At 35.3% G+C, this 15,609-nt stretch overlaps 1 protein-coding gene across 10 annotated transcripts in view; it reads left to right on the forward strand.

The window, feature by feature from the left end:
* The window catches only part of LOC117177406 (glucose transporter type 1), a 583,769-nt gene that overhangs the window by 525,944 nt on the left and 42,216 nt on the right, over nt 1–15,609 (forward strand). The window contains exon 14 of one of the 10 annotated variants that reach the window (XM_033368066.1): nt 6,725–6,804. The exons of the other annotated variants lie outside the window; for them this stretch is intronic. Within the exon in view, the coding sequence (XP_033223957.1) occupies nt 6,725–6,803 (79 nt within the window). The 3' untranslated portion in view covers nt 6,804. Of the gene's footprint in view, nt 1–6,724; nt 6,805–15,609 lie in introns of those variants that run through there. 10 annotated transcript variants of the gene reach the window in all.

Here is a 15,609-nt window from a genome sequence, read left to right on the forward strand (position 1 = left end):
CGTAATATAGGAATAGTATAAAAGGTACCACGGAAGATGGCGCAGGCACACATCGTCGCAAGCTTAGCTCCAGAATCGGACGATTAGATCTCCACGCCGTGGAGATAATCAACTTCACGAGTTTTGGGTGTAATATGAGGGGTTCTACGACCACTTTTTTTGGATAAAAATTTATGGTAAAATGTGGAGTTAAAATTGGCCGATTCTTGAACAGTCAGGTGGAAAATTCTATAGCAGTGCCCAACATTTGACCAAGTTTTGGTCAAAATCGTAGACTCCAAAACGCGACGTGGAGAAACAATTAGCAACACCTGGATTCCCCGTTTTGTTTACTAGGCATTCAAAACTTATCAGCGACCAATACTAATTCGGTTTTGATCCCGGCACCGAAAGGGGTTTCACGGTTGTCGGATATGCGCTTGTTGTCTTTTTTCGAAACAAAGCGAGTAACTGCTAAAAAATGAGAGTAAAGTGGTTAAGGGCATGTGATACTTCGTCGTGTGATAAATTGGGTACAGGTCCCTCGGCTTTTTTCCATAAAAGGGAAAGTTTTTAAAACTGAATTTCGAGATGCTATTAAATATTATAGCAGAGACCCCGGACTTTGAGGGCTAATAACAAACAAAAATTATGGTGCTAATTTTAAATATTTTTATGCATGTGCGCTATTTTGAGGTTAGGATCGTTTATCAGCTCTCTGTCATACCGACAATGTAGGTCTCTGCCGTACCGAATCTGTTGGTAGCTCTCAAGAATAATTATGAGAGAGTATTAAAACACACATAACCTCAAAATACATACACATCAAATTTAGCAAAACTACTTTCAAGACAAAATCTATTATTTTAGGCAAAATCCGGGGGAATCTAACACTGATAAAATCGATACTAATTTCTAAGCGGCACACAAATTAATCAAATTTAGCAAATTTTAGGTCAACTTTGAAGAAGTGAACTGAAATGTTCACGAAACATTGGCAAAATTCGTAGTTTTTTACACGATTGGATCGCAAAATATCTCTTTTTATCAAATTTAGAAAAATAATTTTTTTTGAATTAAACTACAAAAAAGATTTCGGGGACATCCGTTAGCATGTTCGCTATCATGTCCCAAATTTTTAATTTTAAATTAGAATAAGAATGCGAATTGTGTTCTTTACTTTTGTAATTGTTTATTGACATGTCTCTCTTGATCTCGGTATTGGACAACCTTATCTGGCTTTATAGGACACTAATATTAGTGGTATACATTTCTTATTGAAAATAACAATATCTACAGATTTTGGCAGACATTTAAAAATCATCGTTCTTCAAATATCGAGATATAGAATAGATATTATTTTACACAGTAGACCTCGAAATTAGTAACAAAGTTTAGCAGAAGAAATTTGCAACAAATAAGCAAAAAACTGCATTACAGGCACTTACTTTTTAGAAACTACGCCCTTACTCGGAAAAATTCATTATTCTTAGATATCGAGATTGTGCACTCGAAGAGATGCAATGTTAAAAATTAATTTAATTAATATTACTATTATTATATTATTATTTAATTTATTTAAGTAATTAATTATTGTACACAGCAGACGTCGAATTTACTATGTATGTATTTATTATACTCTCTCGCTTTTACGGGTTTGAGAATCTTCAAAAACCTGTACACAACGTCTCAGAAACAATTAAACCTAGTTTAAACTACTTCTATAAAAACACGTGTCATCTATCTTTTCTGTGAGCGGTAACGCAAGCCCTACCTCTACCCTACCTTGTACTTATCCTTTTAACCTTTGCTACAGACGGAAGCTCTCCCTTATCTCGAACTATCATTCAAAATTGCCAAACACAACTTAATGTCTCTAACCCTTCCTTCAATTTCTTTACTTTACCTCTATCATTTCTATCATTTAGCAGTAACAATACTCTCCCTCCTCCATATTTATCCAAATACATTTTTTCCTTTCCTTACCGCATCTTCATTTATATTCTCTGACCTACAACACATCCTAACTCACATTTCAATCCATTCCCTTTCATCACATATTCTTTCAGATACCACAAACGACCTTGCTCTGCTTTTCACTTTTAACTTCAAACATTTTCAACACTCTCTGCTTCTCCCCTTTCTCCTCGGCCTAGTGATCGGTTTTTTTCTCCTCCAGCCGAATCACCTCCATTCTGCCTTCGTACACGTTCTATTTACAAATTGTCTCTACCACTTTCGCTTTCATGTACTTGATTCGTACGTCAACACCTGCATGATCCAGCCTTTCCTTCTCTCTTTGAAGCTACTCTTCCACAAACTCCTCTTTCTCTCTGTCCATTCTTCCTTAATTCACAACCTTGGGATCCTTAGTTTACCCCTTGCCTCCAGTAACTCTATTTTATTTTCCATTGATTTAAGCTTGTGAATTAATCCGCCATCAATTTTCCAGAACTGCTCTACTTTCGCCACCCTCTGTGTGCATGCCGCTATGATCTTCACTACACTCATAACTTCGCAGTCGTCTCCACTGACCCCCAGCACCTTCAAGTTTCTCGTTCCTAATGCTCTGGCTCCCTTCTCCGCCGTTCACTCTTCCTTCGTTAGAGCCCTTGGAGAAGAAAAAGAAGAAGGGGTGGGATTGAGGGAGCACCAACCATCGCCCCTTTTTGTGAGATCCAATGTACGAGAGTGGGGGGGGCTGGCGCGGCTCACGATTAATGATCTCCCCGAAGAATGATCGGACTGGAAGAAGTTGTGTTGCGTTACCCGTTTGGGCATTGTTACACAATCTGAGCGAAATTTGACATGACTGGAATTAAAAGTGACGTTAATTCTGTGTGGAAAAAAGCCCGCAAGCGGGAAAAAACCACAGAATTCTGTTAATTTATTTTATAGAAGGAAAGATGGGAAAAGAAGAAGAGAATGAAGTAGGGGTATAGGGACGAAAAAAAAGAAAGTTTCCAGTAGATCGGGGATAGCACGGCCACTTCGACCTGGATGACTTATTTCATAAGAAAGTCTTTTGGCATCGTGTGTTTGCAAAATGGATCAAAATTATATTTCCCTAGAGAGGAAATATGTTCAAAAGGTGATGATGATTATGCTAGAGGTAAGATTAGTTATGGCTTCGTCGACGTGGCTAGCGTTTGTTACTGAAGGTTCAAAATCCACAAGTGTTTCTAGGGTCAAGTTGAATGTTTGCCAATTAGCTTTTTCAAAATTATAGCGAGGCGTAACCGGAGCTTTTTCACAGTTTGTAAAAAGGCTTAGAAGAACTTGTCGATGATCTGAGTCTAATTCGTTAATGATACAAGTGTCATGAGTATAGAAGTTATTTTTAGTAATTGCAAAGTCAATAAGGTCAGATTTATGTTTGGTGTTGTGAGGGTGAAAACTATGCAAATCTGGTGCTGAAACTGAGAGATTCTTATCATTGATAAATTCGAATAATTGTTTTCAAATCATGTTAGTTATTTTGCTATTCCAAGCTAAGTGTTTGGCATTTAGGTCCCCTGCAGCTATTACCGAGGATGAAAGTTTGAATATTTTTCTGTAGTCATTTTTTGTAAATTCGCGAGAGGGAGTTTGATAGAGCGAGACTATAGCATATGGTTTCCCGTGAATTTTAATTTGTATAGCAGTACCTTCGAGGGCTTCAAGTTTGGGAATTATTAGTTCGTGGTGATAGTGTTATTTCTAGGACTAGGTCGACGCGAAGGTATTCGCGTAGTAAAGTTTCACTGAGCAAGCAGATGGTAATGTTATTATGGTAGAGATATGTTTCTAATTCCTGTCTTTTTTTAAGGATACCCTGAGCATTCCAAAAAATTATTTTTAGTGTGTTTTTATTGAATTGGCCATTTTCTATAGAAAGAGAAAGTATATTACTTATAATCTCGGCGGTTTAATTTATAGCTTCCGTAATGTTGATCGCCCCCCCCCCCCCATTATATCGGTGGTTAAGATTGTAGCTCTTTTTAAGAGGTTTACTAGTTTTATTTTTATATCTTGAGTAGATGAATTTTTATTGGGAGTGATTACTGGAGTGTTTTTGTTTTGTGGGATGGAAAATGCCGCGGAGGTTGGTGCTTTAGCTCGATTATTAGTGGGTCTTGAGGTTTTGAATGATTGCGTAATGTGAGTTTTGATTGTGTTCATTTTTGATGTGGAGGCGACAGCTGTGCTGTAAAGCGGTAATTTTTGCGATATTGAGGCATTGACTACTAGGGCGTCGACATGTGTCGGGGTTATCTTTTGGTTCAATCTTTACAGCTGGTTTAAGGGAAGTAGTTTCTTTTTTTGAATTTAGAGATTTTGGTTTATTATTAGATTTCTTAGAGGCTTTTTTAAAGGCAGAGCATCTTCTGTAATTCGCGGTGTGGTCTTCAGCGCACTTAGCACAAGTAGCCGGCGATTTACGATCTTTTGTGCATTCGTGACTCAGATGCGCGCCCCTGCACTTCACACAACGTGGAGTGGCATGGCACATGTCAGAGAAATGATGGAATCTTTGGCACTTGTAGCACTGCGAAGTTTCCTTTGGTTTAACGTAGGGTTCTACTTTTATTTTTATGTAGTCAATGGACTGGAGATTGAGTAGCTCCTTTGCTTGCGGAGTATTTGGGACTGTTACCAGAAGCATAGGTAGCGCTTTCTTAGTTTGTCGTTTTCTCATGCGAGCGACCGACCTAATAGTGTATCCGTCCTCTCTGAGTTCAGAAAAAACTGAATCTTCCGGGTATGCAGTAGGGATATTCCGAATAACGAGCTTGATAGGTGGCAAGTTAATGCTTTCATACAGATAGTATTGAATGCCTTGCTGCTCAAGATTAGTTATAATTTTACGGTAGTCTTCAATATAAGACACGCGAACTGAATAAACATCTAGGCCGATGTTATATACTTACTATGGGTGGTATTGAGTGGACTGTTTCAGGAGTTTATGGAGCATTGTGTAGGGGTGGTTAGCCTCTTCCACAATTACATTAATAGGGGGTATTTTTCCTGGTCCTGCTAATTTTTTAGTGTTAAGGTTAGGTGGATCAATCACTCCTTTTAGGTTAGGCTGCACGGAGCTAATTACTGACGTTCTCGACGTTCTACTGCCTCCTCTGATTAAAGTGACTGAGGATTGGCTACTATCATCGCTGTCCGAAGCGTTAGGCAATATTTTAGCGAGTTTTCGCTTCTTACTCCTGGTGGTTACTTCTGAGAAGTTGCTTTCAACTTCTTCCGTTTCCATCTTGGTGATGGCTACCTTTCTGGGGGTGCTGCTTCCTCCTGGGCAGGAAGCTGGTTTTGATCTCTGTTACATGGCTGTCACAGAACGCAAAGTGCTTCAATCAATGGATTCGATGCGTCTGATAGACCAGAATCCATCAATCTATCATGAGCATCTCATCAATTTTTCACTTCCCTAAGCAGACAGTTCTCCTTCTTTCCTCAGCTCCGCTAACCTCTCCTTCCCGATTAGCCCTTTGACTCTCATGTTAAACTCCTGGATACTTGCTGCATTTTCGCCATATCCTCCATTAACTTCTCCCTTTCTTTCTTGCTCCCTCTGTTTCTCCCATTTCAATTTTATCATCTCCCACCACGCCTTAACTTTCTTTTTCCTCTTCTCAGCGTCACCACTCATCGCGCTGTTCGGCTGTCACTCACAACCAAAGATCACTTGATTAATTTGTGTGGAGTTTAGGAAATAGTATCGATTTTATCAGTGTTAGATTCTCCCGACTTTTTTCCTACAATAATAAAGATTTTGCCGATTTACCGCACGGCGATGTATCACATGCCCTTGACCACTTTAATCTCATTTTTTAGCAATTACTGGATTGGTTTCGAAAAAACAGACAACAAGCGCATATCTCACAATCGTGAAACCTCTTTTGGTGTCGGAAAAATCTTTAGAGTACATTTTTTTAAATCTCAAAACCGAATTATCATCGATCGCTGGTCAGTTTTGAGTTTCTCGTATATTTCGCCATTTTTGTGCGCCCCGTTCAAACAGCCTTAAGTATAAGTCACTAGTAATTCTAGGATTCATACAAAGTTTGTACTATTCACTGGAATTTAGTAGGACATCCTGTCCGGTATAGAAATCACTTTAATTAAAATTTATTTACTTAAAATTACTAGAATTTAGAAGAATGTTGTATAATTCACAGCAGTTAATTATAATTCACTAGAATATTGTACTATTTATTACAAATTTCTAAAATTAACTAGAAATTACTTTAATTAACTAAATATCTGTATATAGTTTCTATAATTTAGTTTGAATGACTAGCAGTTGCCCTAATTCACTATAATTCACTGTAGATTACACTAGTATTCAGTAAAATTCACTTACACCAACTTGTTTAGGATAAATAAATTCAATAGTAGAACTTTTTAAATGTTAGTTATGAATTAATGTCAATTCACGGGGATTGACTTGAAGTCATTCAAATTAATTCTAAGAGAATTTCTTTCAACTTGTTTTTGTGTAATTTGAATTCTGTGCACTAATAATTTTTAAATCACTGATCACATTTCATTCACATTTTTCGTATTTACACCTCCTGCATTAAATAACGTACAAAAATATTAGGAAAAGAAGATAAAAAGTAGTAAGATTGTTCGTAGAAGCACGCAATGAGTTAAAGAAGTGATTAACATTGTATTAGCAAAGAGAAAGTGACATTTTACTAGCAATTGCATTATTTTAAACAATTAAGTTCTTCTCTGTTTTTAATTATAGATACCAACAACTACTGATCACAACTATTACAGTACCGGTTACATTTACACGTGGCTACAATACGAAACGTCTGGCTTGATGTATGTATTAAGTTGTATGCTATTCATATGTTGGTTCAGTGTCTTATCTTAACACAGTTCTGCTGGTTAACAAAAAAAAACCTACATAAGTGACATTTGGCATAGCAGAGACTGTTTTCCGGCATATTTGTGTACAGGAAAAGAATCTCAAGGGCAAATGTTAATTGCTTATACATTTTCCGTTGAAAAGCATAGTCATCGTAGGTAAACTCTTTTTGTTTAATCAGAAAAAATTCCTTTAAAAATTCATAATTGCGTGGCTAAATAAAAATCTTTGTATTAAATTGAAGAAGAAAGTATAAATATAAATAGTGATTCAGTAAGGAACTTTGCTAATAGGCAGAGAATTTGGTGACGTATTTGCGACATCGTTACGACAGTCTTACGAAAACGTTACGACATCCTATGTCCATGTCCTTAAGGCGTCTTTACGATATCGTAAATATATCGTATGATCTAACGATGTCTACGATATCGTGAAGACCCTGCAACGACATGGACATAAGATGTCGTAAATTTGTCGTAACGATGTCGTAAGGACGTCACCAAATTTTGTACACACTGGATTTTCTGTGAAAAAACTGATAATTTCTGCAGGCCATGCTTGCAGAAGGCTATGCTAGCATTTCATAAATTAGATTTTGATCAATCTAAATGCCCCAAGACAATTAAGGCATTAGTATGTAGTAATCAGGATTAGCGTAATCAGTGGCGAATGTAAGCCGAGACAGGCTGGTTGGATTTACACGAGTAGAGTTTAGGTTTAATCTCAGAAGATTTTCTGCAACGCTCTATATTGACACTGGTTGTGTAGTACATGGTGAAACCTAATGTTATCTAGCATATCGTGCAATTTATCATGTTTTGGAAGAACTATTCAATTTTGAAGAAAATGTTTCAATAACATACTTCAGGCTTCTCTAGAAAGAATATAGTTCTTGTTTATGAATATGATAATACACTAAATCTTACGCTCAAAAAACTATATCGCACAAATTACAATATATATCGCAATTCCAGCACTATATATCGTAATTATCGCATTATAATAGCGCAACATCGTGATATCGTACATTGCAAGTTTTTACATTATATACCGCATAATTGTGTAATCTATGGAGTAAGAAATGGGGATTCCCGTCAGTCAGTTACATTTTGAGCTTTTTGCTAAATTGTATTGAGTAAGTTCTAATTCGTCTACAATAATGTGATTTATTTCGGAGGAAATATGTCAGTAAGTGCATATTTTTTGTGTTTTCTGTCGTAGATTCTACATGTTTTATTGAAATTTGCTCACTTCAGCGCGACGCAGTCGACGAGTTCAGAATTATTTTCCTAATCTCAATGAAACTTTTGCCGAAATGTGTTTAAGTATTAATAGTTGCAGGTCTTACCTGCAGCAAAATTTTAATTTTCTCTGTGATTGTTTCAAATCTAGAGTCCCGATTTATAGCTCGAACTGACTCATACTATGCCTTTTTGCCATTGCTGCTAAGGACGCCGTAGCAGACGACAGCAACAAAATTTAACTTCATTTTTGTCTGTGATATTAGTGCGTTATAATACCGTACACAGCTCTGGGACCTGATTGTACGTTATCATATTGCGCTTTCTGGCAATATAGAGGTTTTTCGATATCATTGTGCGATATATTTTCTCCGTGTACTATGTCACATTCTTATCTAAAACGATGCTAATGTGTTTCAAAATGGAAAAACAAATGACGGCTACACAAAAAGATGTGGACACGAAGGAAATGACCTTGTCTTTTAAGAGCGCAATCAAACGTGACTTCATGAACACCTTCAAATTTTTTTAGCAGTTTTTACTTCCATTTCGCAAATGCATAAAAGGCTTCCCATATCTTTGTGTTTTTCCCTCTTGTGAACATTGGTCGATACACTTAAGGCCCTTTATCAGAATGTCTAATCGCATTAGAATTTTGAGGTTGCACGGTTGAATATTTTTGTCTAATTTTTTGCATATCTCATCTAAATAACCATATATCGAATCAAGCAGAGCCGGTTTTTCGATAAAATGTTTATATTTTGTGTAATAATCAAAAACGTAGAGAACAATAGAGAAAAATAACAGTGAAATTTAGTGATAGCTGTATATGGATGTTCGCAGCGAGCTTGCTCACCCTCGCCAAACTTAAGTCAGCTGACTCCCGCATGGTGATGAATGACACAGAACAAATGAAGGCCGGGCATTGTTACGAGATTTCGCCCAGTTTGGTAGAAAAACTGACATTATAAAATCATTGATTAATTTAATTTAAATTAACATAATTAATTAATTTATATAATTACAAGAAAGTGAAAACAAGATTCAGGAAAATCGGTTAATATTTGCAGTAATAATGTAATTATTTCTATTCTGTGCATTTATATCACACTTTTCTACCAAATTTAGGCTAAAAACGGTATGTTTCATAATTTTTTCCAAATGCATAATCCTTAATTCATAAGTACCGTGTTTTCAAGTATTTTGTGCATAGATCTGAATTTTATTAATATTTTATAGTTTATTATTATAAATTAACTTATTTTATGTAGGATATTCAGTACTTTTAAAAAAAAACGAGTATTCGGTTCTGAATTTGTAGGCCGCACGGTTGAAAATATTTTACTTATTTCTTACATGCGTCATCTGTATACTCAGATTTTGAAGCACGCACAGCCGAAAGGCATATACAGCTAACACTGCGTGTTACTACTACTGTTCTTCCTTTTTTTATTACACAGGAGCACAAACCGCCTAAGCCTGAATCATAAGAGGGACTAGGTGTACCTTATGTTTTTGAAGTCGCTGAATCCGAATCCGGTGTCCGTTTGACGCCATCAATTCAGCATCAAGGACAGTTCAAGGTCAAACTTACAAAATTCATCGCTAGACAACTCAATTAGGTAACGTTAAATTTAAGTGGTCCCTGAATTCTAATTCGGTGTCCGTTTTACTCCACCAGATCACTATCAAGGTCAATTCAAGGTCAACTTACAAAATTAATCTGTCAGTAATTATCGGGCCAATTATATCAGGTCAGTATCAAGGTCAGTTCAAGGTCAAACCCACAAAATTCATTGCTAACCAACAAAATCAGGCTACTTTTATTCTCAAGTGGACATCTTGAGATGAAAGTTAAGAGATTTTAATGATCAAATTTCGAAAAGCTTGTAGAGTTTTTATGTGGGTTCTGTGTTGTTTAGAATTTGTAACCTTGCCGCCATTCAAGAATGCTATAGTATCAAGTACTTTCTTAATACATTAAATTTCAACTTGTTTAATACAATGTGAGAAACGCTATAAATTCAGTTAAAGTTGTTTCACCGTTACCCATTCTAAACCACGTAGAGGTAGCACTTCTTTCAGAACTTAACCGTTATAGAAATGTCATTTAGGCAAGTCGCACATATGATATGAGGAATCCCAGAATGGTCCAGACTTTCTTTTGCGCTACGATAACAATTAATGTACATATTTTTACAGCCGCTTGTGAAATACCTTATATTTTTGGGTGCAATGATCTACCACATACGACACAAAATGTTTCTCGACTATCACAAGGTGGAATGGTAAAGAAGAGAAGGTGGTTTAAGGGCCTGCTCTTCGGTGACCACGCCACGTGACCAAACTAGTCCCCGGTTTTGAACTTTTTTTTTGGTGTTCACTGTGTCCACATGGATTGAAATATTGTGTTTAAACTTTGACAGATAAAATAAAACGTACTAAAGAACGTTTTTATACATCAATATATTGGTAATTTTAAACAAAGTTCATTTGTAAATTGATGGAATAGGATATTACCATTCGAGTTATTGCAACTTTGCAGATCATTTTTGGTTTGATGCATTTTAGATTTTCTGATTCGCTCATATTGAGCACTAACACCAATTTTATACTAAATCGTCTAAACCTTGAAAAAAAATAATATAAGCAATAAAATTGGCACATTCGTTGAAAATCAACAAATAAGTATCTGCATACATGTAACCTATCATTATTTTTTAGGCATTTTTAGCGATTTCTAGCGGAGAAAAAAAGAAACTATGAACTTCGATAAAGTCGAAATCAAGTGACTAAGTTCGTTCATGAAATTTTTGTGCAAAATGATTTTAATTTTTTTGGTCCCAAGAATAAAAGATAACTTTAAAATTGGAAGCATAGCAACACCAGCAATGTGCTAAAATTTACTCGTCGGAGTTTTCCAACCAACTTCCATAATTCTTGACGTTTAATCGATCAGTTGATAAGTATTGTTGACAGTGAACCAACCAGCGGGACTCAGCGTCGGACTCGCCTTCTTTTCGCCCCCGGGCGAAATTTTATTTTTATTCTTAGAATTGTTTCACAACAGTACATAAAAAATCCACCAGAATATATAACCATTAGGAATTTTTAATTATTTACTGAAGATGCACATTTCTCAAGATGGGACTTGGACGGATTTTCGAGTATCACATTCTAAGATGTTCCTCGATTTTTTTTAATCGAAGCATCTACTTTATCGAAGTTAAAAGTTTATTTTCTATTCCCGTAGTATTTTACTAGAAAACTTTCTTCATAGTTATGAATATTTTGATGTATACAAACGTTCCTTAGTGCTTTCTGTATAACTTCCTAAATCCTTAACACGATATCTCAATCCATGTGAACGTAGTGAGGAGCAAAAAAAATGAAAATCATTTCACTCTCTACACAAAAATTTCATGAACGGAAATTAGTCACGTCATCTCGACTTTATCGACGTTAAAAGTTTCTTTTTTTCTCCGCGAGAAATCGCTAGGAATTCTCCAAAAAAAATGATAGATTACGTGTGTGCAGATGCTAAATTTTTTATTTGCAACGAATGTGCAAATTTTATTACTCATATTAATTTTATTTAAGGCTCAGACGATTTAATCCAAAATTGGTGTCAGTGCTCAATATACGTGAACCAAAAAAATCCGAAATGCATCAAACCAAAAATTATCTGGAAAGTGCTATAACTCGAATGTGATATCCTATTTCATCGATTCATACATAAACTTTCTTTCGAACTATAAACATATTGATGTATACAAACTTTTTTTAGTGCTTTTTATTTAATCTGTCAAATTTTAAACACGATATCTCAATCCGTGTGGACACAGTGAACACCAAAAAAAAATGCTCAAAACCGGGGACTAGTTTGGTCACGTGGTCACGAAGAGCTTGCCCTTAAATAAATACTTCCAAAAAATGACACTGATTAAAATTTGCACCGAATAGAGAGTCACTTAGAATAAAATTATAACTTCCTAATGCAATTTCCAAATGCTAGGTTACTCATAGCCGTCAACATTTAAACTAAAGCCGGGATGTTTAGAAAAAGTCATGACCGCCTACATATACAATTAGGTATTTGTACTTCAACCATCAGCTAACTTCACATTGTTGAATACAGAAAATCTAGAGGAAGTTTCTTTGAACGCCCAGGCATCAGTTTCGATGCAGACGGTCACGACTTGGTTTTCACATCTCGGCTTTGGTGGTTTGAAGGTCATGTAGGTTTTGCCTAACCTGTGGGGATATTAATCTTAAACATCACTAGTAAAGTTTGATACAGTATTCATCGTAGAAATCTATTTTGCGCAGTAAGAATTTATCATTTGGGAAGATTGTATCCGGTATAAATTTCTGAAAGTTTCATTTTTTGGAAATATCCCTTTAAACCACCTTGTCTCCTTTACTATGCCACCCAAAAATAGAAGGTCTTTAACAGATTCTTTAAAAAATATGTACATTAATTGTTATGGTGGCGCAAAAGAAAGTCTTGACCATTCTTGGATGCCTCATATCATTTGTTCGACTTGTCTAAGTGACATTAGCAAGAATTGCAAAAACAATGAAAAAAACTCCGTATCTCTCTGCCTATGATTTGGCGTGAACCTTCAAGTCATTAAACGGATTGTTATTTTTGCTTATGCAGGATTGAAGGTTTTAATTCAAAGAACTTACATACGTTGATTTACCCTGTTATTGATTCAGTTACGTATCCAGTATATACCAGCAATATTGAAAGAGATAGTTCTATGGAAACAAATCAATGCATCAATCAGGATAATATAAACAAATCAGAGGGTATGGAAGAGTTAAAAAATCAAAAAGGTAGAGAAAATGATATAGAGAAAGAGTCCGCATCGGATAGTGAACTTTAAAAAAAAGGATACTTTAACCAAGAAGAACTAAGCGATCTAATTGGAGATCTAGGTAGAACTGCAGAAAACTGCAGAACTCCTAGCATCAAGACTTAAAGAAAAAAATTGTATAGCACCTAATAATAAGATTAGCTTTTACCGTGATCGAGATGGACTTTTTAGAAATTTTTTTGTTCGGTAGGAGACATAGTATGTTGTAATAAGTTGTCAGTTGAAAAATTTAAATGCACACCTTATGATGCTAAAGAGTGGCGACTATTCATAGATTCGTCTACAAGAAGTTTAAAAGGTGTTTTGTTGCATAATGGTAATAAATATGCAGCTCCACCAGTTGCACACTCTGTTACCCTCGGCGAAAAATACGAGACTCTTCAGTTTCTTCTGAATAAATTGAATTAAAATAGCCACAAATGGCAGCTCTGTGGAGATTAAAAATCATAAAAATAATAAAAATAATGCTTGGACTACAGAGTGGATTTATAGAGCACCAGTGTCTTATATGCGAATGGGATAACCGAGCTCGTGAGCAGAATTATGTAAAAAAATTGGACTCTTCAAAAAATATTAATCCAGGATAAATAAATGTTATAAATAAATATTTAGTAGATTCAATCAAAGTTCTGTCACCACCATTACATATAAAACTCGGCTTAGTGAAACCAGATTCAAATTCAGCGACCACTTAAACCTAAAAGTACCCTGATTTAGTTGGTGAGCGATGCATTTTGTAGGTTTCACCTTGTATTGATCTTGTATTGACCTAAAATAACCCTAATTTAGTTGGCTAGCGATGAATTTTGTAAGTTTGACGTTGAACTGCCCTTGATGCTTACCTGATGGATTAAACGGATACTGGGTTTGAATTCTGCTACCACTTAAACCTCAAGTTACCTTAATTGAGTTGCAGATGCAAATTATCAGACAAAAATATTCAACCGTGCGGCTTGGACGAAGTCTGTTTTTGGATAAAATTTTTATATTCTGTTAAATAATCAAATTGGAGAGAATAATGGAGAAAAATTTCAGTGTAGCCGCGTGTGGATTCTCGCCACACTCTTCATCGACCCTCGTAAAACTCACGAGGCAAACACTCTGGAGCGCATTGAATTGCTCGTAAATAATGATTTATGAAAATCGTTTAATATTTTCAGCAATAATGGAAATATTCTGTCGTGATTTGGGAGAACGCACCGTTAACTGCAAATCGAATAAGTCACCTGAAAGCAGTTAACGGCAGGCGGCTCAGGAGTCTTATCCGAAATGCAGTTAACGGTGTTCTTCCAAAGCACAGCAGCATTGAACTATATACAAAAGTGTACACTTTGCCGAAAACTTTACATCTACTCCCTTAGTCTAAATAATGAGTATTCAATTAAAAAGTACTGATTAAGAAGTCTTACTAACTTCGAATAATAAGCCTTACTAAATTAGTTATCAGGTTTTTTGTTAATGTTGTGAGAAAATCATACTAAATTGCGGTAATGTGAAGATGCTCATATTTAATTCAAACAAAAAATGAGGTTAAAGATGTGAGTGGTAAATTCTTTATCCAATTATAAACGAGCAAAATTATTAAAATTGATGTTTTTTACACATGTAACAGCATCCTTGAATTGCAGATTTTCACACCTTTGTGTTCCGTAAATAACACTTCGCGAGTTTCCAAATTCAAATCTAGGTTTCGGGAAAGTATATAAATTAAAAAGAAGCACCGAATTCTGGTAATGACTCTAACTGCTTTTATTGCAGGTAGGCCTTCAATCTTTATGTAATTTTTACATAATATTTTCAATGTATTACAATTTATACCTGAAAAAGTCGCTGTCTATATTATTCTCATTTTCTGTGCGCTTTATTCACACTTGTACAATTTTTATTGTACATTCGTGTTTTTCATAGCTTGCATCGTTTCTCCAAAAATTTCACTGTCTTTATTTAGAAATTTTTTTATGGTTTGAACAAAAACTGCGCATCTTTTTTATGGTGCACAATTTTACCTGATTCCTTTTCCTTTTCGAATTTCGGCATACTGTAAACAAAAATTCTGGTAATTTTACCACTTTCAGAGTAGTTCTGATTATTACCTACTCCCAAAGTAACGTTTTCACTGACAATAATGAATATCCACTTTCAGTATGGAATTTAACTTTTAGGTTATTTAAGTTTCCAGAAAGATTCTGTAAAATTACAAATGCATTATGAATTTTAGATGATGGTATTCTAACTAAAAATATTCGTGTTTTTATTCAACATGTTAACTTTAGCATCTACATGAGAAATGTGAATAATGATAATTTGACTAGAAATTGTAAATTTCCTATTCAAATAAGGAATACAGCAGAAAGCAGTTTCTTTAATTTAAAAAGTTCTTGTTCAACATTTTTTTATCAATTTTGCAAATAAATTTTTTCATAATTTATACCGTTCTAAAACACGCTCTTTCACACATAATTTTGTTTTTACCAGTTTCTCATTATTTTCCGCAACTTTAAAACTTTACAATTACTTGTACTTGTAGTACGTTCAGAGCTACAGTCTGTCAAGTTAAAGCGTGGGTGGCTTTACTCGCAGTCGGTAAGGTGTATCGACATGATTTTGGTGTCAAAATATTAAGAAGAGCTCCCTC

This window comes from Belonocnema kinseyi, chromosome 7 (assembly GCF_010883055.1).
Source record: "Belonocnema kinseyi isolate 2016_QV_RU_SX_M_011 chromosome 7, B_treatae_v1, whole genome shotgun sequence".
Taxonomy (NCBI): Eukaryota; Metazoa; Arthropoda; class Insecta; order Hymenoptera; family Cynipidae; genus Belonocnema; species Belonocnema kinseyi.